At 40.1% G+C, this 22,139-nt stretch overlaps 1 protein-coding gene across 26 annotated transcripts in view; it reads left to right on the top strand.

The window, feature by feature from the left end:
• Positions 1-21,005, top strand: part of ANK2 (ankyrin 2) — a 687,167-nt gene extending 666,162 nt beyond the window's left edge. For 14 of the 26 annotated variants that reach the window (XM_053569130.1, XM_053568642.1, XM_053568803.1 and 11 more), the window contains 5 exons: positions 4,365-4,650; positions 7,140-7,431; positions 11,015-11,098; positions 11,209-11,373; positions 18,728-21,005. In XM_053569130.1, the coding sequence (XP_053425105.1) occupies positions 4,365-4,650; positions 7,140-7,431; positions 11,015-11,098; positions 11,209-11,373; positions 18,728-18,742 (842 nt within the window). In that variant the 3' untranslated portion in view covers positions 18,743-21,005. Of the gene's footprint in view, positions 1-4,364; positions 4,651-7,139; positions 7,432-10,422; positions 10,516-11,014; positions 11,099-11,208; positions 11,374-12,335; positions 12,519-15,848; positions 15,941-18,727 lie in introns of all 26 variants that reach the window. The other 12 variants (XM_053568716.1, XM_053568895.1, XM_053568562.1 and 9 more) reach the window with 4 other exon arrangements.
• Positions 21,006-22,139: the final 1,134 nt, after the last annotated feature.

A 22,139-nucleotide genomic window follows, 5' to 3' on the forward strand; every position in this document is an offset into this window, starting at 1 on the left:
GTGCCTCTTTAGAGGACAGTGTAAGCCGTTCACATTAATGGAGAATATTGATAAGTCTGGTAAAATTTGGGGTATTGAGTTTTTCAAAAGTCCAGTGGACATTCCTAATCCTTTCACCACTGTGGAAGTTGGAGTTTGATCAAAAGTTTCTGAGTGATTTTACTTTTGTGGTAGAGGATTGAACTGGTCATTATGGAGGATAGGTCTGAGAATATCCTGAAGAGCTGGTTTGGTTATGGCAAATTTTTCAACATGTGAATGTTATTAAAGTATTTAATTTCTCCATCATAAATGAAACTCAGTTTAGCTGGATCCAGGATCCAGGGTTGAAAGTTATTTTGTTTTAGGAGATTAGAAGTTGATGACCACCCTTTTCTGGCTTGAAAAGTTTCAGCAGAGAGATCTGCAGTCACTCTAATATTCTTCCCTTTGTAGGTAATGGATTTCTTACGTCTGGCTGCTTTCAGAATTTTCTCCTTCATATTAACTTTAGTGAAGTTAATTATGATATTCCTGGGGGATGTCTTATTTGGATTGAGTCATGCTGGGGTTCTGAAACTGTCTGTTATCTGAATTTCAGAATCTCTTGGCATGTCTGGAAAATTCTCTTTCATAATTTCATGGAGTACGGCCTCTGTGCCTTGTGAGGCCACTTCATCACTTTCAGGGATTCCAATGAGGCAGATATTAGCCTTCTTCGAATTATCCCAGAGCTTTCTGAGAGAATGATCTGTTTTTGCTCTCCATTTCTCTTCCTCTTTGAGAGTTTGGGAGCATTCAAAGGCTTTGTCTTCAATGTCAGAAATCCTTTCTTCTGCTTGCTCCATTCTGTTACTGAGGGATTCTACTGTATTTTTCAGATCTTTGAGGGCTGCAAATTCTTACTTCAGTGGATCTAAATCTTTGGTGGTTTTGTCTTTAAATTCATTAAATTCTTGAGACAACTTTTGAATTTCTCCTCAAATTTCTAATTCTGACTTTTGAATTGCTGCTCGAATTTCTAATTCCATTCTATTAATCTTGTTTCCAATCCAAATTCTGAATTTGATTTCTGATATCTCGGCCAGCTGTTTAAGAATGGGATCTTCAGTTACATCTGCCATATCTTTCCTTAGGGAGGTTGATCTATTCTGGTTATTCATGTTACCAGATTTTTTCCCCCTGATTCCGCCCCATGATTATATTACACCGTTTGACTTTTCCCCTGGCGTTTTGTCAAGGACCCATCCAGTGCTACGGCCTGAGAAACTGGGTACCTGTTTAGTGTGGTGGGGCTAAGTGGTTCTGTCTTGTTTTCATCTGGTCTCTGTTCAACCCTAGTGAAACAGTTACTCTGGGTTGAAGTCTCAGCTATGGAGAAATACCAGCAATTAAGTCACCTCACCCCCCACAGGCAACAATTGAAAAAGGAAAATCAAACCTTACTACAACCACACACCCATGACACCACTTGGATAGTCCACGAGCGATTGGCTCAGTTTAAAAGGTCCAAATCAGTTGTCTCAGTCAGCACCTGTCTCAGGTGGGAGAGTTTAAAAGGTCTCTGGCAACTAGATCACAGGGGTCTGCTGACATCTCAAATATGACTTGCTCCGGTGCTCCATAAAGTCAGGAGGACCCACGTAACAAATAGATTCGTCTTTGAAGGTTGGTGCCTCCTTCCCCACCTTGCACCTCTGTCACCCCCAGTCACTGATAACCCCGCAGAGCTGTGACCCAGTTGCCTCCAATGAGCAGATACTCCAGGGGTTTGCACCTGCCTAAATCACAAGGAAATCTATATCTTCTCAGCCAGGCCAATGCTCTCTGCCTCTATCCAGCAGGTGGATGTGAGGCCTGACAACCTCGAGCACTAGATGGAGGCTGGGGGGTGTTCACTCAGTTCCAGCCCTGCCCCTGATTGATGTTACTGACAGAACAGAACAACTTTGTGGGAATTTGTTTCTGTCCCTGCTAAATTCCCCTGCAGAAGAGAAGCTGTTTTGAGTTCCCAGAACCTGCGCCTCAGGCCCTGTCTTTGCTCCTGCAGGTTTGTATTCGCAGCATGGTTAGCTATCAGTTCTAGCCTCCTGCCTTCATTTGTCTATAGGCTGATGATCCCCTGAGGGCTGGGTGCGTCTTAGGCTCAGTAGAGTAGTCCTCTGGGTCAGCCCTGCCCTGGGAATCTTCTGGCTCTGTGCATGTGTTTTCTAGTCCTCGCGTTCAACCCAGGCTGGTACTGCCTCAGGCAAACCCTTTACTCTCGGGGCTGCATTTCCGTCCCAGATCTGTTCCCCGGTGGTTGCCACCTGAGAAGATGCCCAGCCTCCTCTGGTTGCCAGAGAGACAGGGAGTGTGACTTTGGAATATCCGGGAGTGAGCCCTATTGTTGCCAAAAACGGATGCTGCTCTGTGCCTTGGGGCACCGCCGCTTTGGTGTGTTTCCCTCCCAGCCAACCATCCTCTCCTCACTCCCGTGCCACAGAATTAGCACTGACCAGCTGCAGTACAGGCCCTGTCCACACCTCTCAAGAAATCACCCAAGAATCTGGACTCCTGGGGGACAGGTCTCCAGACCTCAGAGTGAGAGTGGAGGGGAGTGCTGGGAGCTCAGAAATGCAGGTAGAGAATATATACAGTTTTATACAGTTTTATGCCTGGCAAGAGAACACTGTGGCACCCTAAGAGGGGAGGTAGGTCCAGTTTTTAGAGGGTCTCTCCCGTGGAGTGTAGTGGGAGGACCTTTGAACTCTGCTCATTTGTTTGTGGGGCACTCTGAGCCATTCTCATGGGGGAGGGGACTCCTGTCCGCTTGGTGATGGATTTTGTACTTTTTGATTGTATCCTTGTGGTCGCAGCTTGCCTCAGCGGGGTTGATGTGTGTTCTTCAACCTTCTCTCTTGGTGCAACTCTAATCCACCAGGTTACTTGCTAAATTTCTGTCCTTTTAACTCTCCTTCTGGACGGGAGTCTCTGTGGAAAGCTGGCTTCAGTCAGCCATCTTGTCTCTGCCCCCTCAACAGGAAACCTCTTATAAGGAATAGCTAGAATTTTCTTTGTCTATTTCCTCTCTTCCCATTTTCTCTAGGACTGTCTCTGTAATTTGCTCTCGTCAATTTTGTAAGATTCACCAGTTGTTTCTTCATTGTCAAATCCAGTGGGTAATTCTCAGTCTTCTACTTAATTTACTCCTTAGTAATATTGGCATAAATAATTAGTCTTAAAACATCTTCTTTACTTTCCATGACATCCCTGCTTCTTCTCCCCTGCCCCCACTTTTCTGGCTATTCTGCCTCAGTCTCTTTTTCTATGGCTTCTTCCTTCTTATAGATTTAAATGCTGATGTGTGTTAGTGTTAAAAAAAAAAAAAAAAAAAAGACCCTCAAAGCTTGTCCCGACCTTCCTCTCTCCTTAGTCCCAGACACCTGGCCTCATGCTGTTCCTGGAACACCCCCAGAATTCTTCTGCCTCAGGGCCCTTATACTTTCTATGCCTTCCACTCTGAACTCTTCCTCCCTCAGGTCATCAGATACCTTTTTCTCTCACTTTATTCAGGTCATTGCTTAAATATCACCACCTAGGGGGACTCATTCCTGGCAAGTCTTTCTAAATATTAGCACTGTTTATTCTATACTCTGGCTTATGTTTCTCCTAATATTTTTCACACACACACACATGCACACATGCAGAAATGCAAGTTCAGAGAGGCCAAAAGCTTTTTCTTTCTTGTTCACTGATAGATATCCAGCATCTAAACAGCACCTGCAGCATAGTTGATGTTTAGTATATATCTGTTGAATGACTGAATAAAAGGAGAATGTCAATCACTCCTCTGCTAAGTATCTTTCAACAACTTTTCATTGCCCTAGATATGATAAAATTCCTCAACCTGATATAGGAGACTCTACATGAAAAGAACACTGGCCTCAGAGTATTCCATTGAGGATTAAACAAGTTAACACTTGCAAAGGACGGAGAGCAGCACCTGACACAGAGTGCCTGTTCAGCATGTATTAGCTATTATTCATTGTCATTACTATGAACTCTCACCCTATGATTCTGGGCCCTGACATCACAGCTGACTCCTACTTACTACTAGGTCTCAAGATATCACACCTCCGCATTTTCTTTCTGAATCCTTTGACCCTGAGTTACTGCTCTCCTATTCATTGACTGGCACCTGCGGCCACATCATGCTGTGTTTGGATGGGCTCTTCCTTGTCTGAGCCCTCCCGAGATCAGCTACTTGAAGACAGGCACAGTGCCTTGTTCATCTTTGTAGCCCATGGGCCTATCTCAGGACATGGCTCAGAGGAGTTACTTGATTAATATCCATGTAACGTAGAGAAGCTTCAATTAAATACTTCATTTAAATTGTTCTCCAGGGTTCTCAGTCCTTCAAGAGGAGCTAAGTGCAGCACAGCACAAGCAGAGAGAAGAACGAGCTGTCTGTAAAGAAAGCGACTCTGCTGATCACCCTCCTATCGTCTCAGAGGAAGATATTTCTGTCGGCTATTCCATGTTTCAAGATTCCATCCTCAAAACTGAGGGGGACAGCTCAGCCACAGCCCTCTTTTCCCAAACTCCAAAGGAACAAGCTCAACAGGATTTCTCAGGGAAAATGCAAGACCTGGCTGAAGAGTCATCTCTTGAGTATCAGCAGGAATACTTGTGAGTTTCAAAAGAAAGCCTGTCAGATGTACTTCTAAAGAATATGGCCAGGATGTGGGCATATACAAGCATACCTAGCTTGTAAATAATTTAAAAATGGCACCCCAAATGAATGCCAGAGCTACAGGGGGAAAAGTGTGACATTTAAAATATACTGTGACCATGCTGTGTGGCACAGATATGCTTGAACCAACATCTAGTCCTGTCACTTTGGACAAGTGCTAAGTGTTTTGAACCCTCATTTCTACATCTTTAAGTTATGATAATACAATGTGTTTTACTCATTGCACAGGGTCAAAGATCAGAGAGATGCCCGTGGAAGCATTGTTTAAACTGTAAAATTTCACAGAAGTGAAATAGCTGTTACTTGTAGGATTGCTGCACATCCTTTCCTCTGTACTGCTTCCAGCCATGCTTATCCTGCCATGGCCAGCTTGGTTCATGAACAGTGACAGTGTAGGCACAGCAGCCACGGAATATTTCAGCAAAGCTGTAAGGTGGCTAACTGGAAAAATACAAACACAATAGAAATTATTCCCGCAGAATGAAAGACCAATAAAAGGGGCGGGATTGAAGGCAACTCTCCTAGAGAGCGTCTGGCTGGAGAAAGTTGAGGAACGCAGATGGGCTCAAAATTTAAATGCAGGGCTTTATAGAAGCAAAGGAGAAAGAGTTGTTTAACTGACATGGGTTGTCCAGAAAAAAGAAAGCAAATCATGAGAATGGCAAATGTGTCCCTAACCCTGACCCTGAAATCTGAGAATAGTGTGTGGAAGATAAACAAAGCACTGTGTCTGCCTTCTCTTTGTCAGCAAGTGAGTTTTGTTTGAGGGTCACTGAAGTGAGAAAACGGTGAAATGGGTAATGAAACAACCTTTTCTTTGACTGAGGCACCCTCCCACCATCCACCTGTAGGATTCAAGGGTGAGAAGAGGTTAGAGAAAGAAGGACAAAAGGGGGCGGGGATAACAGAGAGACACTCTGGGCATTTAATACCAAGTGACAGGAAATTGCACTAAATACCAAACAAACAAACAAACAAAAACAGGAGAAAAGATGAAGAATCTTCTTACTTAGTAATTAACACCATTAAAGGTTGCTTTGAAGTAACTCCAAACTTTATCATTAGAAAAAGTTTCAGAGTCAACTGATCCCTCTGTTAAGTAAAATAGTTTTCAGGCCCAGCACCTTGGCTCACACCTGTAATCCCAGAACTCTGGGAGGCTGGGGCGGATGCGTTGCCTGAGCTCAAGAGTTTGAGACCAGCCCTAGTGAGAGTAAGACTCCCTCTCTACTAAAAATAGAAAAATTGGGTAATGTGGTGGGCACCTATAGTCCCAGCCACTGGAGGCTGAAGCAAGAGGATTCCTCAAGCCAAAGAATTTGAGGTTGCTGTGAGATTTGACATCACAGCACTCTACTTAGTGTAACAGAGTGAGACTCTATTTCAAAAAGAAAAAAATCCAAACAAACAAAACACCAGTTTTTCAGAGGTATAATCAGAATATTCCTATATATATAGTTATGACAACTGTATTAACATGGAGATTTGTTTAATTCTGACTTATTTAATTTGGTTCTTGCTTCAAAAACCTAGTTATCTACAAATGTTTGTTATATGTGTCCACAAAGTTCATGTGCAATTTTATGGCCACCCTGTATAAAATTCAAGTCCTCACTATTAAGTTATCAAAAAAAGATGAAATTACAATACATACCAGCAGTCCCCAATCTATTTGTCACCAGGGACTGGTTTCATAGAAGACAGTTTTTCCACAGACCAAGAGGGTGTTGTAAGGTGGTTGTGATACGAAGTGTGTATCTGCAAGCAATTGATTATTACGTATCTGTGTGGTCAAAGCTCTTTGCTAATGATCATCTGCATTTGCAGCTGATCCCAACCACTAGCCTCACTGCTCAGCTCCACCTCAGATCATCAGATGTTAGATTCTCATAGGAGAGCGCAGCCTAGATCCCTGGCATGCACAGTTTGTGAAGGGGTCGAGCTCCTGTGAGAATCAAATGCCACTGCTGATCCAGCAGGCCGTGGAGCTCAGGCAGTGATGCGAGCAGTGAGGAGTGACTGCAGATACAGATGAGCATTTGCTCCCTAGCCCGCTACTCACTCCCTGCTGTGCGTACAGCTCCATTCCTAACAGGCTGCAGACTGGTTCATGGCTTGGGAGTTGGGGACCACAGATGTATATAATTTGTTGAAGTTAGGTGGTTGTGAAAGATACACTTTAAGATAATTTTTATCTTTTGAATACATCCCTCCCTGTCACTGCTAGATCAATGAGCTACAGCTTTTGTAGTGTGTGTTACAGTATTATTTTCCTTCAAATTTCCTTTGTTGGCCAAATTTACAAAAACTATTTTGATTATCATGGACGATGAAGATGAACTCCACCTTCCCTCCCAATTCCTTTGCTAGAGTAAGAAGAGAAATGTAAATGCCCCCAAGGTATCATTTGGCCTTTTCATTCCAGTGTGACATCCCCAGGAACAGAACTGTCAGAGACCCAAAAGGCCACGGCAGTACCTGGCTCTCCCAGTAAGACACCTGAGGAAATCAGTAGCCCTGCTGAAGAAGAGAGGCCATACCTCCAGGCGCCAACATCTGGTGAGCAGGGAGGCTCTCCCATTGTACAAGAGCCGGAAGAGGCCCCTGAGCACAGACAGGAGAGTTCTCCACAGCAAACCAGCCTTGTGATAGTGGAATCTGCCGATGACCAGCCGCAGGCCTTTGAAAGACTCCAGGAAGATACAGCTTTTGAAAAGGTCAGACTTTCTTTGCTGTCTGTTTCCCTGCTTATCTGCAACAAAGCTACAAACCTTCCTTCAGTTTCCATTTCTCATGTGGTTTATTTTTTTCATTTCACAATAAAAAATTTTACCGAATAATTTAACCTGCACTATGGAAACCCCCGATCCCTTTTAAAATCTGAGAGCCAGTGAATCAGAAGAAATGGTACACAGCCCCCAGACTACCTATTTCACCATCAGCCGTAATTTTATCATTTCTTAGCAAACACTTTTGCTAAGAAAAATGAAAAGTGTGGTAAAACAATATATGTGAATTAGCTTTTTCAAATTATTAAACTTAGGTGTGAAAATTACTGATAGGCCTAGCACAGTGGCTCGTGTCTGTAATTCCAGGACTCTGGGAGGTGGAGGCTGGTGGATCGCCTGAGCTCACACGTTTGAGACCAGCTTGAGCAAGAGCGAGACCCTATCTCTAAAAAATAGCCAGGCGTTGTGGCGAGTGCCTGTATTCCCAGCTACAGGGGAGGCTGAGTCAAGAAGATGGCTTGAGCCCAGGAATCTGAGCTTGGTGTCAGCTAGCATGCCAGGACACTTTTCCCAGGGCTAGTGATAAGAGTTCAGCAGAGTCTCCGAGTCCCAGGTCTGCCAGCCGTGGGACACGCGGGTGCCAGCAGTCCCGGTGGATCTCTGTGCTTCCAGGTGATAAGTGCACAAACTATGGCTATTGGCTGGGGTTCAGATCTCTGAATAAATCTTTCTCATTAGAGGAAGGATGATTTCCAAATTAGAGTTCATTAGATTTATTTTAGGTATGACCCAGGAAAAGAATATCGTGCTTGAGCTTACTGCCATTTCTAAATGTCGGAGTGCCTGACCGCAGCATACGATCGCATCATGGCGTTTCCTTTGTTCATGAGTTTTAAAGTTGTGATTAGGGGTGGCGCCTGTGGCTCAGTGAGCGGGGCGCCAGCCCCATATGCCGAGGGTGGCGGGTTCAAACCCAGCCCCGGCCAAACTGCAACAGAAAAATAGCCGGCGTTGTGGCGGGCGCCTGTAGTCCCAGCTGCTCGGGAGGCTGAGGCAGGAGAATCGCGTAAGCCCAAGAGTTAAGAGGTTGCTGTGAGCCGTGTGACGCCACGGCACTCTACCAAGGGCGGTACAGTGAGACTCTGTCTCTACAAAAAAAAAAAACAAAAAAAAAGTTGTGATTAGGGGTGAGGACTCTGTGAAGAAATTTATTTAAATGTTTGTCCTCAAAATGTGATTTGTAAAGTTCACATTCCTCAGAGTTAATGGTGGAGCTTCGTCCCTACTCAGAACTCCTGAATCAGAATCAATCCCTGGGAGCAGAGAGGGAGCAGGAATCTGCGTTTTAAATAACTCTGTAGATGACTTTTATACACAAAAAAAGTGCGAGCCATTGATTGAATGAAAATTAATTAAGTTAGATATTTTTTCCGTTTTGAAAGCAATAGAATTCAGAAACATTTTATATTTCAAAGTGCTTCTAGACCATTCATATGAGGCTTAGTGGTAAAAGGTGAGTTGTATGAAAAAAATTGAAATCGGTGGGGAAAGTCAGGTGATGCAACATTCCTTTGGGCTTGACACATAAATTTGTTTTGTTACTTTGATGGTGACATCTGCTACTAGGATTTATCAAAAATCAATAGCTAAAAATAGAAAAGATCTGGGCAAATGAGAAGTATGTGGTGATTTTGACAGTTGTCTGAAATAATTCATCCCATGAATAGATGTTTATTCCAAGTTTACTGTTACACAGAATAATTTCATCTCTCAAAGTTTGGGCTTAAATACTAATAAAAATGTTTCTTTCATTCATGCTCTCTGGGCTTAAAAGTTACCAAATTTAACCTAAGAGTCTATAGGCTTAGTGATGTCAGACTTGAAACAATTATCTGAATTCATATGTTTATTCTGTATGAATAAACTTAGATAAGTCATTCTACATTTCACTCACTTTATACAGGCCTATTCTACTTACTCTTGATGAATATCCAGTTATCTCTCTTAAGCTTCCTAGGTGGATCCTCACCTTCTCATATCCCTAACTTGGGCATCCAATTTCAGTCACTTGATGACCATATTTCTGATCGTATTTAAGATATATTTTGATTAAGAATTGACATGTCTTCCTTTAGCAGAGACAAATGTAGAACTATAGTGTGGGTATTTCAAAATATGTTAAGCAAATTTAGTTGAGTTTTCTTATTTAAAAATAACATTAAGAAAGAGTGATTTGATATATGACTCCCAAGACATATGCTCTAATGTAAAATTATGTTTTTGCCCTGTCTTTGGCTTTTTCCCAGGCTCATAAAATCTGATTGGCCTCTACATCTTAACTTCTCTACAATATGAGTCTAATATTATTCACAGACCATCTCTTTTTGATGTCAGGAAGACATACTATTTGCTAAGCAATAGTTACAGGAAATTTTGACTTTCTACAGAAAGTTCTAGTAGAAACAGGAGATATTTTTATATCTTTGGGTTAATAGTTCCAAGCCTAAGCACCAGTGTCAGTGGTTCACAAGTGTTTATTGTGGGGCTTAGGTTTTGTGCTTACATTCTGTTATTTTTCTTTAGAAGTTTAAGTACAAGAAGTCGTGTGAGCAAGCTGCTCATTTCTTTGAACGGCCTTTGACAGATGGTCGGCTCCCCAACAGCTCTCAGAATTCCAGAATATGTTTTTCATTCATTGAACAGAATAACTCTATTCTTGCTGAACTTTTGAGACTAGCACAAATTTATTTTTTTTTTATTTTTTTTATTGTTGGGGATTCATTGAGGGTACAATATGCCAGTTACACTGATTGCAATTGTTAGGTAAAGTCCCTCTTGCACAAATTTATTTTTATCCCTGCGACTTGTCCACCAAAGCCTTCCTGAATTAAACTTTCAGAATACAGTATAAAGCAGAAACCAGTAGTGAAGTCGTTCCTTAGCATGTTAAACAAAACAATGCTTCCATGCTTCCACCAGGAGCTAACAGAGGAATTAGGGGAGCTGGCGGCCAGCTCAGATGAGGAGGCGATGGTAACTACCAGGGTTGTCCGCCGGCGAGTGATTATTCAGGTACCAGCTGTTCAATTACTGCACGTCAGGGACACTTCTGTCCCATATCCTTAGAGAGTGATCACCCTGGATCAGTGAAGCCTGGGCATGCTCCTTACTAGGTAGTGCATGGCCATTCAAAAGCAGATTCCTTAACTCTCCTCAGTTCTGTTTGTAAAGAAATGCAGTGGTAATGACATTTGCAGCTTATCTCCAAGAGAGCGCCACCAAGCAAGAGCAAGATTTGGCTTCTTTAATTCCACCCACCTCACCTCCTGCTTATCTGTTTTTGTTTGTTTACATTTTACCTAACTTTGGTCAAATTCTCCTAAGCATGTTGTTACCCACCTGTTCCCCCCCCCCCCCTTTTAAACCAACTACTTGACAGGATGTTGTATCTCACCAATGCTTTTCAACATCACCTTTGATTTTCTAACACTCCTCGCCTGGTAAGCCTTTGGGAGTAGTTCCTCAGAATGGTGCCAAACCTTGTAGTGACACTTTTCTCCCAACTGTGCAGGGAGATGATATGCCTGACTTACCCCCTGAAACAGTCACGGAAGAGGAGTATGTTGATGAGCATGGGCACACCGTAGTGAAGAAGGTATTGTCTATTGTACCCTACATGGTTGATTCCAAACTTCCTGCTGAGAATTTATCGATACTGTGGTGCTGTAACTGAAAATTAAGACATATGCATTACATGTATTTCAGATTACCAGGAAAATCATTAGGCGGTACGTGTCCTCTGATGGCACAGAGAGAGAAGAGATTACGATGCAGGGAATGCCGCAGGAACCGGTCACCATTGAGGAAGGAGATGGCTATTCTAAAGTCGTAAAGCGGGTGGTATTGACGAGTGACGTTGCACAGTCAGAGGTGAGACCGCCTGATTCTCCAAAATGTATTTTATGGAGAAAAGCAAAGTGGAACTCCAACAAGATGGATAAGATTGTTTATTTGTGTTGGCCCCACCTCTTCATTTTATGTGGCTGTCTGCTCTGAGTTGCTCATTTTTTTCTTTTTCTTTCATGATTCTGTGTGATTTTAAAACAACTGTCAAGAGAGTTGTGGCCATTAGACTCATTGTATTTCCTTTGTCCTTTCTGTTTCCATTTTTTATTTAATTCCTGATTGATCACAGCAGGAATCCAAATCCAAATTTTAAAGGGATAAAATATTCTGTGCTGGGCAAGCAAGATGTTATGAAGAGACTGTGAGTGTACAGGTGTATCATGGTGCTATCACTGGTCCGCACCACGGCCATTTGAGATAAATAGTTAATGTTCAGACTTCTGCATTTCAGAGTCATTAAAATCAGAATCTAGAAACTCCTTGATTTGTTTCTTTCTGTTTTACTTCCCTCTTTCAGGGAATTATTTCCACTCTTTGAAAATAATTTGTGAAATTCTGACCATTTTATAGTCATTCATTTCCTCAAAATTTCATGTAATACACATGAAGCTCTCTACAAATCCACTGTTCAGTTTCTCATAGCTTTTATAGTTCTTGTTTTAGGGGCTAATTTTTTTTTTGTCATAATACCAAAGAAACTATTTAAATATGAGGAAAAAGAGTTTGTCCGAAGGTCACTAAGTCTCCCTTACCATGAGCAGTCGGCTTCTTCTTCATGAAACTTGACAAGTTAGTGGAGATACAGTCATTATGGAAATATTACCAATTTTTTGCAGTTTGTTTTTTTCTAATTCCCAATAGTATTCTCTAGAAAGCCAGTATATGACATATTATTGTTTTGTTTTTTTGTTTCTTAACATGGAAAATTTCATTATAGTGCCATTTTGCCACCAGACATTGTGTATCATTTATCCTTCATCCATTAGGTGACTCTGTCTGAGCCCAGCATACTGTCCAGCACCTCACAGTTTCAGGCTGAACCCGTGGAAGGCCGTAGAGTCAGCAAAGTTGTTAAAACAACTGTGGTACATGGAGAGAGGATGGAGAAATATCTGGGGGATTCTAGTTTAGCCACTGATCTGCCTTCAGCCAAAGATGACTTTGAAGAGGTATAGATGCATCATCATTTTGTCTTTCTGTGTGTGTGTTTATGTTTGCTTTCCATTTGAAAAGAAAATTGTCATCACATCATTCCACGCATCAACTTAGGGAAGGGTGCAGAATAATTCAAGGGAGTGGAATTTCTGATTGAGTGCCTTGTTCTGTAATGTTCCCTCAAACTATGATGTTCCTTGGAGTCACTTCAGAGCTTTTAAAGATCCAGATGACCAGGATTTGTTTCTGTTGAGTCATACTCAAAATCTCTAGATTTGAGACATGATTTATACATCTTGTTTAAAAGTTACAGAAGCACCTCACACTCCCAACTAATAAGGGAAAAATGGTAATATTTTGCAAATTATTTTTGCTGGCTACTATTCTCAAATATGGTCAATGGCAGACATTAAAGAAAATTCACATATGTTCCATACCCATAAATTTAAAGAAAGCAGTTATAATTATTTAAGTTCTGATTTCCAACAATTATGAACTAGGTCCACAGTGACAGATCCACAAACCCTTACTAAAATCTAAAAATTCTGAAAATCAAATTTTGTACGTTAGTTTGGCAGTAAAACTTGGAATAAATTATCATAAAATGATTATGACAAAGATTTTTTATCTTTGCTACTTAGAACAAAGTTTGTATGTTTTACTATTGGTGTAAAATGGGTTTGATTATAGGATGCTATGTGGTGTTAGTAATATACAGTAGAATCATGTGTTGCTTGATAGTGGGAATTTGTGCAGAGAAATGCATCATTAGGTGATTTTGTCACTGTGGGATCATCACACAGTGCACTTGCACAAACTTAGGAGGTGTAGCCTCCTACACACCTAAGCTATGTGGTATAGCCTAAGGATTCTAAGCTACAAACTGTATGGCATACTCCTGTATGAATACTGTAGGCATTTGTATCATAGTAGTAAGCATTTGTGTATTTAAACACAGAAAAGGTCTATACAAAAATGGTACACCTGTATAGGGCATCTACACAGGGCACTTACCTTCCAGCCTGCTGGACTGCAAGTTGCTCTGGGCGAGTCAATGAGTGAGGAGGGAGTAAATGTGGAGCTTAGCACATTCTTGTACACCACTGTATAGACTACAAACACTGCACACTTAGAAAAATGCTGAATTTATAAAAAAAAATTGCTTTCTTGTAATTATTTGATTTTATAAACTTGTAAATTTCTTTTAACTTTTTGACTCTTTTGCAATACCCTTAGCTTAAAACACAAACATTGTACAGGTGCACAAAAATGTTTTTTCTTTAGATCTTCATTCTGTAAGATCTCTTTTTTTACTTTTTTAGTTTTGGAGACAGAGTCTTGCTCTGTTGCCTAGAGTTCCCTGGCATCATCATAGCTCACTGCAGGGCTGAGTATGATGGCTCACACCTGTAATCCAAGCACCTGGGAGGCTGATGCAGGTGGATTGCTTGAGCTCAGGAGTTCGAGACCAGCCTGAGCAAGAGCGAGACCCCGTCTCTAAAAAATAGCTGGGTGTTGTGGCAGGTGCCTGTAGTCCCAGCTACTCCTGAGGCTGAGGCAAGAGGATAACTTGAGCCTAAGAGTTTGAGTTTTCTGTGGGCTATGACACCATAGCACTCTACTGAGGGCAACCATGTTAGACTGTGTCTCAAAAAAGAAAAAAGAAAAAAGCTCACTGCAGCCTTGTCCTCCTGCATTCAATCAATCCTCCTGCCTCAGCCCCCTGAGTAGCTGGCACTACAGGTGTATGCCACCTGCCTGGCTATTTTTTTTTTCTTTTATAGATCTTGCTCTGCTCAGGGTGGTCTTGAACTTCTGACCTTGAATGATTCTCCTGCCTTGGTCTCCCAAAGTGCTAGGATTACAGGTGTGAGTCATCATACTATGCCTTTAAGATTTTTTCAATTTTTTAAAACTTTTTGAGCTTTTTTATTAAAAAACTAAGGCATAAACACACACACATTAGCCTAGGCCTACACAGGTTCATGATCATCAATATCACTGCCTTCCACTTCCACATCTTGTCCCACTGGAAGGGTCTCAGTGGCAGTCACACACGTGGAGCTGTCACTTCCTAGAATAACAATGCCTTCTTCTGGGATCCCTCCTGAGGTGCCTGCCTGAGGCTGTGCTACAGGTTTTTTTCTAAGTAGAAGGAATATGCTCTAAAATAATTATAAGAAGTATAGTTAAATACACAAACCAGTCACAGAGTTATTTATTACCATTTTCAAATATCATGTACTGTATATTACTGTATGTGCTATACTGTTCCATGACTGGCCACACAGTAGGTTTGTTTACACCAGCAGCACAACAAACATGTAAGTCATATGTTGTACCGTGAAGTTGCAACAGCGAGGACATCACTAGATTATAGCTATTTTTCAGCTCCGTTATACTCTTGGGGACCCCTGTCACATATGCAATCTACCATTGACCAAAACATTGTGTTCTCATGCATGATTGATTGTGTATGCATTATATTAACTTTCTAAAATCCAAAAGGAAAAAAATCTAAATTTTGAAACATGTCTAGCCACAAGGTTTTGATTAAGGGATTGTGGGCGGATAAAAATGTCTACGAAATATTTTTACTGTTGAAATATTTTGAAGTTAAATGCTATATGTGTGTCCACTACTATGCTCACAATATATGGAGAGATTATATATGATTGCATTGGGATATTAAAAGCATACCTTATTTAAAGATTTAGTTTTCACATTTTGACAACTGGTAATTCATCTTTTAAAAAGAGGTAGCCAACATATTGGGAGTTTTTTTGTAAATATTTCATAAAATTTTGTAATGAATATTTTATAAATAAAGGTCCATTTAGCTACAGTTTCCCATTTTCTCTGGGTCTTTATTGGACTTTCACCCATAAAGACCCAGAGAAAATGGGAAACTGTAGCTAAATGAAATTAGCTTACTGGAAATTCAACTTACTAATGTACTTTCATTTCATTGAAAAAGAGAGAAATATTGGAACTCAGTGGCAACTTTAAGGGTGACTTTTGGGACTCTCTGTATTGCCTGTTAGAGTTTCTACTATAAAAAGGAGTGGAGTGAACAAGGAGGAAATGTAAAGTCAGTCTGTGTGGATATTAGTTAGCAACTTTTGCAAAATGGTATAACAAATCTCCCTTGTAAATGGGAAAAATCAAAGGCACATATTAAATAAAACTCAAAACTTTGGTCTGCTTCTAGGAGTTATTTATTTTTTGAGCATATATTTTCACACTGACTATGAATTAAATAAGCAATGCATTCTTTTAAAGTGTATGATTTATGATGAGTTTTTTCTTCTTTTCTTTTCTTCTTTTCTTTTTTTTTACTTCAGGCTTTGAGTTACACAGGTAGCCACATGAAAGTTCACTTCCCCAGTTTAGTAGAGAATGAAATCCTGAAAGAGGATGGATCAATAATTAAAAGGTTTGGGTTAGCACGGGGTGATGCTTTGTCAACTAACACCATAAAAAATTTTCCAATTTTAAGAAAACAAACATGGAGCCCCTACATATACCCTATAACCCCTCACTCCTTTGGAATTGCTGACTCTTCTGTCTTATAAGGCTTTGGTCAAGTGGTGAGCTCTCGGAATGTCATACCTGAAATATTCTTTTGATGCTTTAAAAGCAATTGTAAGGCATAGTGAGAAGGAGATTTGTGCTAACACAATCTGAGTTCCTGGGTTTTAGCAGGTCATTTTTCTGCAGAAGCCAACCAGCTGGGACGTTCCATTGTGCTGATAGATTTGGAGAGCAGAAGAAGAGCTGTCTTATCAATTGATCACAAATTAACTTTGTGACCAGCTACATTCAGCTCAGTCTTAGTAAATCATTAGTTTGAAGGGTACAAGCTTTTTTTTTCTTAACAAGCTCTTTTATGATTCTGCATGTGAGTGGCAAATAACATGAGCATGAACTTCATACCCGTGAACTGAGTGTGCCTAGCAATGCTGGAACCAGGGGCTTTAACAGATTAAGAAAGTGTGGTGAAAGCAATAAGCAGCACATTTTTATGCATCTATAAAAGGGGGCTGGCTGTGAGCAGCCCTGGTCCGTTTTTGCCTCCATCACGGATTTGACGTGTGAACTTCTCACTTCCCGCTGGTCCTCTTAAATATCGAGATTAAGAAAATGTTCTCAGCTTCTCAGTGAAAAGACACAATGGAAATTCAACTTACTAATGTACTTTCACTTCATTGAAAAGGAGAGAAAGATTGTCATTTATAGTACTCCACAAAGCTATTTTAAGCCTTTAGAACATAATAATTACAACAGCAAAATTAAAGGTTCTGTCACAATTCCACCCTGCAGTCAAATGTGAAAAACAGCAGCAGCTAGGAATTCAAAAGAGTGTAATTGCTCTCTTAGAACTTTAAAAATCCTACATGAATTAAGGATGAAATGCCTTTTATACTCTGAGCTTTTAAGTCTTTTATCCAATTATTCAGATGAAACCACATAAGCTATGCATGTCCCCGCATCATGGGATCTTCAAACTGGAATAAATTTAGAGACCAATTAATCTGAAGTTCTCAATTACAGCTTGTGAATTTGAAGCCAGGAATACAGACAACTTAATCAAGTTCCCACAGCTAGTTAGTTACGAACTCAGTTTGTGACATACAACCTTTTATACATCATTGAAGACATTGGATCATATATACATGCATGTTCATAAACACATTCAGGTAGATATGCCTGCACAGTGTGCCAGGAAATGTCCTATGCTGCAGGCTTATTGTGGGACCCCAGTACTTGGCAGAAAGAAACAGAAATTGCCTTTTTGTGAGAAAAAAAAAATAGATACTAAATTTATAGAAAAACATCTGATTTCAGTCATTGGAACTAAATTTGACCTTATCATCAAAACAAGCAAATTTAAGTTAGCTTTCAGATATAAAATAATTAATGTAGTATCCAAGAAAAGGAGAGAATCAGGAAGAAGGAAACAAGGGTATCCAAAAGAAAGTGGGAAGTATGTTGTCTGGCTGATGTCGGTCATTTTTTAAAAAAATCAGGATCTTAGCAAATGCCTAGAGGTATTGGAAGGTGGACAAACCTTCCAATTTCCGAACACTAGGAATTCGTAAGGCAAATGCTGGCTAACACTAGAAAAACTGATCATTTCTTCCAGTGGCTTTAAGTGAAAACGCATGGCAGAGAGGTTATGGGTGCAGGCACGAGAGTCTTCAACTCTTTGCCCCACACCATACTAACTCTGATATTTTTTATTTGAGGGTATTGCTTAAATGGTCTAAGATTCCAATTTCCTTAATTGTTATAATGATAGTATCTGCATATAAAACATATTCATCAGATATTTGTGGGATGGAGAATTATATGTACAAGTAGGTAGTGAATGGAGAGTGAACAAATTACAACATGTAATCATTTTCCAGTAGGGATGCAGGACTATATTAGTACGAAATTTGATACAATAGTAAGTTATAGCTCCATTTCTTAAATAATCGCTAGTCTGATGAGAGAGGCAAATAAGCCACGGACTGTTAAAAGGCAGTGGGGTACATAAATAGTATTCCCTTCCACGATACAGAGGAAGGGTTCTTAAGGGTTGTTGTCTTTTCCTCTCCCTCCACAGCATCAACACATGAGGCCTCAGAGGCCTGGGCAGACCAGCTCCTGTTGGTAGTCATCTTTCTATATAGCAATAGAATAATATTTCAGTTTTTAAAGACCTATGTCTCATGGGAAAACTCTTTTACAATGTAACTTTGGGAAGTTTGGGTTAGGATGTGACTGTCAGGATTAAGCTGACAGCTATGGGAGTTTTAAATAAATTAAATTTAAAATTATATTTTTAAGCCTGTCAAAAGGTTTTTGTGAAACCATTGTTTCGAGACAAACCAAGTTCTATTAAATCTGTCCACATAAGTAAAATATTCATGATTATGTGGTTACTCTTTGAGAAGATCACATGAAAGCATGATTTCATTTATTTGAAATACTTCTTAAAGTTTTAAAAAATAGTCCTTGTTCCAAAACTTACTTTTTAAAATCTCTTGAATCATTTCAGATAGGGGAGCCGTGTTTAAAAGAAAGATGTGAAAAGGTGTCTACCGTTGTTAACAATTTAGTATAGAAAAGTCTAGAAGTAAGACAATAAATCCTCTACTAATTATTACCTTCAGACCTAGCAGCTGCCTGTTAGCAATGGAAAGAGGATAATTCTCTCTTGTCTGCTTTCCTCCAGGACAACCATGAGTAAAGCCAGTACGCAGAAGAGGGCTGTGGTGGAGGACCAGCATGGAAAACACATTGACTTGGAGCACCTGGAGGATGTGCCCGAAGCACTAGCCCAGGATGACCTCCAGCGCGATCTCCAGCAGCTCCTTCAGCACTTCTGCAAGGAGGACTTGAAGCAAGAGGCCAAATGAGGGGCTGCCCACTTCTCACACAGAAACCACACATTCACTCACTATGCAGCTGCCTGATCCATTAGATGAGTGACCTAAATGGCCTAATTAATGGCATACCCCAACATTTCCACTGTTAGAAAATATACTGCATTTTGTTATAGTTTCCCCCCTTCCTCTTTAACTCTAAGCTAATTTGTGACCAAAGATAGCGTCCTTCAGACCGGATGCTGTATCCACTACTCTGTCGCATCTGTGCTAATCTGGGGACTGGCCACCTCCATTGTTCTCTGCTTCTGCACAAGCTCCATGAAAATCCAATGATCAGAAGAAGTTCACCTGCAGACCTCTTCAAGTGATGACATAGAGGAATCCTTCAAAGGGATATCCATGTACAATGTATATAGCTAAAATGCTCAGATGAACAACAGATTAAAACTAAAACCACTGCCTATCATAACTACACTGGGCATCATGGAATAAAAGGCCTCTAGAAATTGCGAACAATCGTTAATGACGATATTGCTAACACAATCGAATGACGATACAGTTTCACTGCAAAAGAAGCCCTTCAGACCTATCATGTCCTTAGATCTTCCAGAGTAGCCATTGCTCCTAGTTAAAGATGGATTAATAACCTCAAAGAACTGTCCTAACTAAGAAGTTATTGCTGGTGCTGGCCGGCCATGATCAATGACTCTCCAGCAGCCACTCTGAGGGAGGGGAAGAAGGGAGCAGAAGGTAAACAGAAGGAAACAATGAGGTGTTCAGTTGCTAGCAGCTACATCGCATGGCAGGCTAGCATCTTCAGGTCTTTTAGACTTCGGAAACGTTGGCAGGGTATTTTAAAAGCTATAACTACTGTAGTTTTCCAGTTTTCATTGCTGCTTTAGCAAACCACGCTGTCTTACTGGTGGTACTTTCTCCAGCCACTGCACTGTAGATAATTCATTGGAAACAAGATTTCCCCATGACTTCAAAGGGTAAACTCCTTCAATACGTTGGAGTGGTTTCTTTTTTGTTTGTTTGTTTGTTTTTTTCCAGGTTTATATCTTCTCTAATACCTGCATGTGGTGTTTAAAAATCAAAACCACAGACAAACCCCCTCTTCTAAGCACATTAATGGTTTTCATTCTTTTACCCTGAGTGAACACTTTTCACTTTCCAGCTGGGTCTGTTTTTCAGCTTGCAGACAAGATTGAGAAATCTTTGAAAATTTGGTTTTGGTTAAAATTTTTGGTTTATTTATTTGAAACCCACACTCCCTTGGAAACTCTGAAGTGCATTGGTGCACTTTCCTGTTTGTTTGTTTCAAAAAGGGACTATAACAAGCTGAGTGATTTCCACGTCCTATTCCTTATTCCTCTAGTGGTTGAAGCTGTGTAGCATTTTAACATATATATATTCACAAATATATTCATATAAACAGTATACATTTTGAATCAGTTATTTGTTAAAGAAAAGTATATTCAATGAAGATGAAATTAAAAAAAAAAAAGGGTCTATCCTCCAGGGATTGAACATTTTCCAATTATCTGGTCTTTTCCTGTTGTGCAAAAATGACTCATCGCTCCGACTGTCAAAAACAAATGTGACAAACAATGGCACTTCATCATTTAAAGTAATGTTGCCAAGAGAAAAAAATGTCCTGGGAGGGAGGTTTCCCACAAACCAAATCTCCTAAGCCTCAAACGCTAGCACTTTTGGCAGTTGGATAGGAAATAAAACATTCTTTGGCAGCCAAAATGAGAGAGGCCCATAGTGGAACTTTTTGAGACACCCTATGGCCTTCTTGTCAAAACCTTCACTGGAACTCAAGAAAAGCATTTCTGTTGTGTTATTTGCAGTGCAGATGATGTCTGTGTAACAACATAATGGTTATTCACCTTTTTTTGATTTTGATTTTTGCTGTGTTATCAAAAAACTTGAATACTGTGAGAAGAAGTGAATTTTCAGTTGATGAATCAGCATCTTGTTCCCATGGTGATAACACTAATTGAATATATCTATGAGGGCATGTATTAGTTAATGGAAAAAATACAACACTAACAATACATAGCTGCAATGTGTACAATGGCTGATTTAATTAAATAAAATGTACAAGTGTTAAATGTGCCAACAGTGATTTGTTCTTCTTTATCACGAATCTGTGATTTCAGGAAAATCAGACATTTTAAAAAAGAGAAAAGGTAGATTTGAAGCCAACGTTCAAAGGACAAACATTGCTTTGATGTGCTTATGGTTTATTTGGTAACTGAAAAGACCACATGCCCAGCAATGTATTAAACATTGGGGTAGATTTTGTCTCTGGTCTCATGAAACTTTTATTGTTGTTATGCAAAAGGGAAAAGAAGGACTTAGTTTTAGTTTGGGAATCACTGATAAATGGAAATTGGGAATGTGGGGAGTCTGCGATGAAAAATGGGTATGCATGGGGTTGCAGCACAGCAAGGCTGCAGGTCTGGACCATCTGGGCCCTGTCCCACCAGGCACAGTCTCACACAACACCTGCTGCTTTTGGGAACAGCATTTAGTTTTGGAGTTTTATTTCTGTCTCATCTCTTGAGAATTAGAAAGTAAAAGGATATGTTAATATAAATAAAGATAGGGTAGAAATATGTAAAACTGAAATCAGTTGTGTTGGAGAGCTTTCTTTTGCGTTGTGAAATATCCCTATACCACTGCTATAAAATCTTACACTCAAACAAAATGAAAAGACAGTTTAGAAACTGAGTAGGTTTTACTTCAAATTTATCTAATATAAAATGTGAAACTCACTGAATCTGGTTTATCTATCAGGTCTTCTGAAATTAAAATGCTAATTATGCTTGAAATTTTTCAATGAAAGCAAGAGTCAAGTTTAAAAATAATATCCAAAGAGGAGTGTCTGTTTGTCCCTTTACCTCTCATTCTTTAAAATTTACAGGAACTCTGGAATTGCATTATCTTGGGTTTAATTTAAAGAGATCAAAGCATCAGAGAATATTCAATGTCTTCTGATGTTTAACTATTTGCTGAACAAAACTCCTATTTTAAACTTCAGTGACTCATATGCCCTTTTACAGAAAGATATTTAAAAGTGGGGTAGGGGAAAACTTCTAGACTGAGAGACGATTATGCAGAACTCATAAATTACTTGTATTAGTCACAAAGAGATCCACATTACATACACACCCATTGAAAGAGAGCGGCTTGAATTGAATTTGAAATGCGGTTGCTTGTGGAGTCATTCAATTTATGTCTGGGTAT

The sequence above is a fragment of the Nycticebus coucang genome, chromosome 1 (genome assembly GCF_027406575.1).
Source record: "Nycticebus coucang isolate mNycCou1 chromosome 1, mNycCou1.pri, whole genome shotgun sequence".
NCBI lineage: Eukaryota > Metazoa > Chordata > Mammalia > Primates > Lorisidae > Nycticebus > Nycticebus coucang.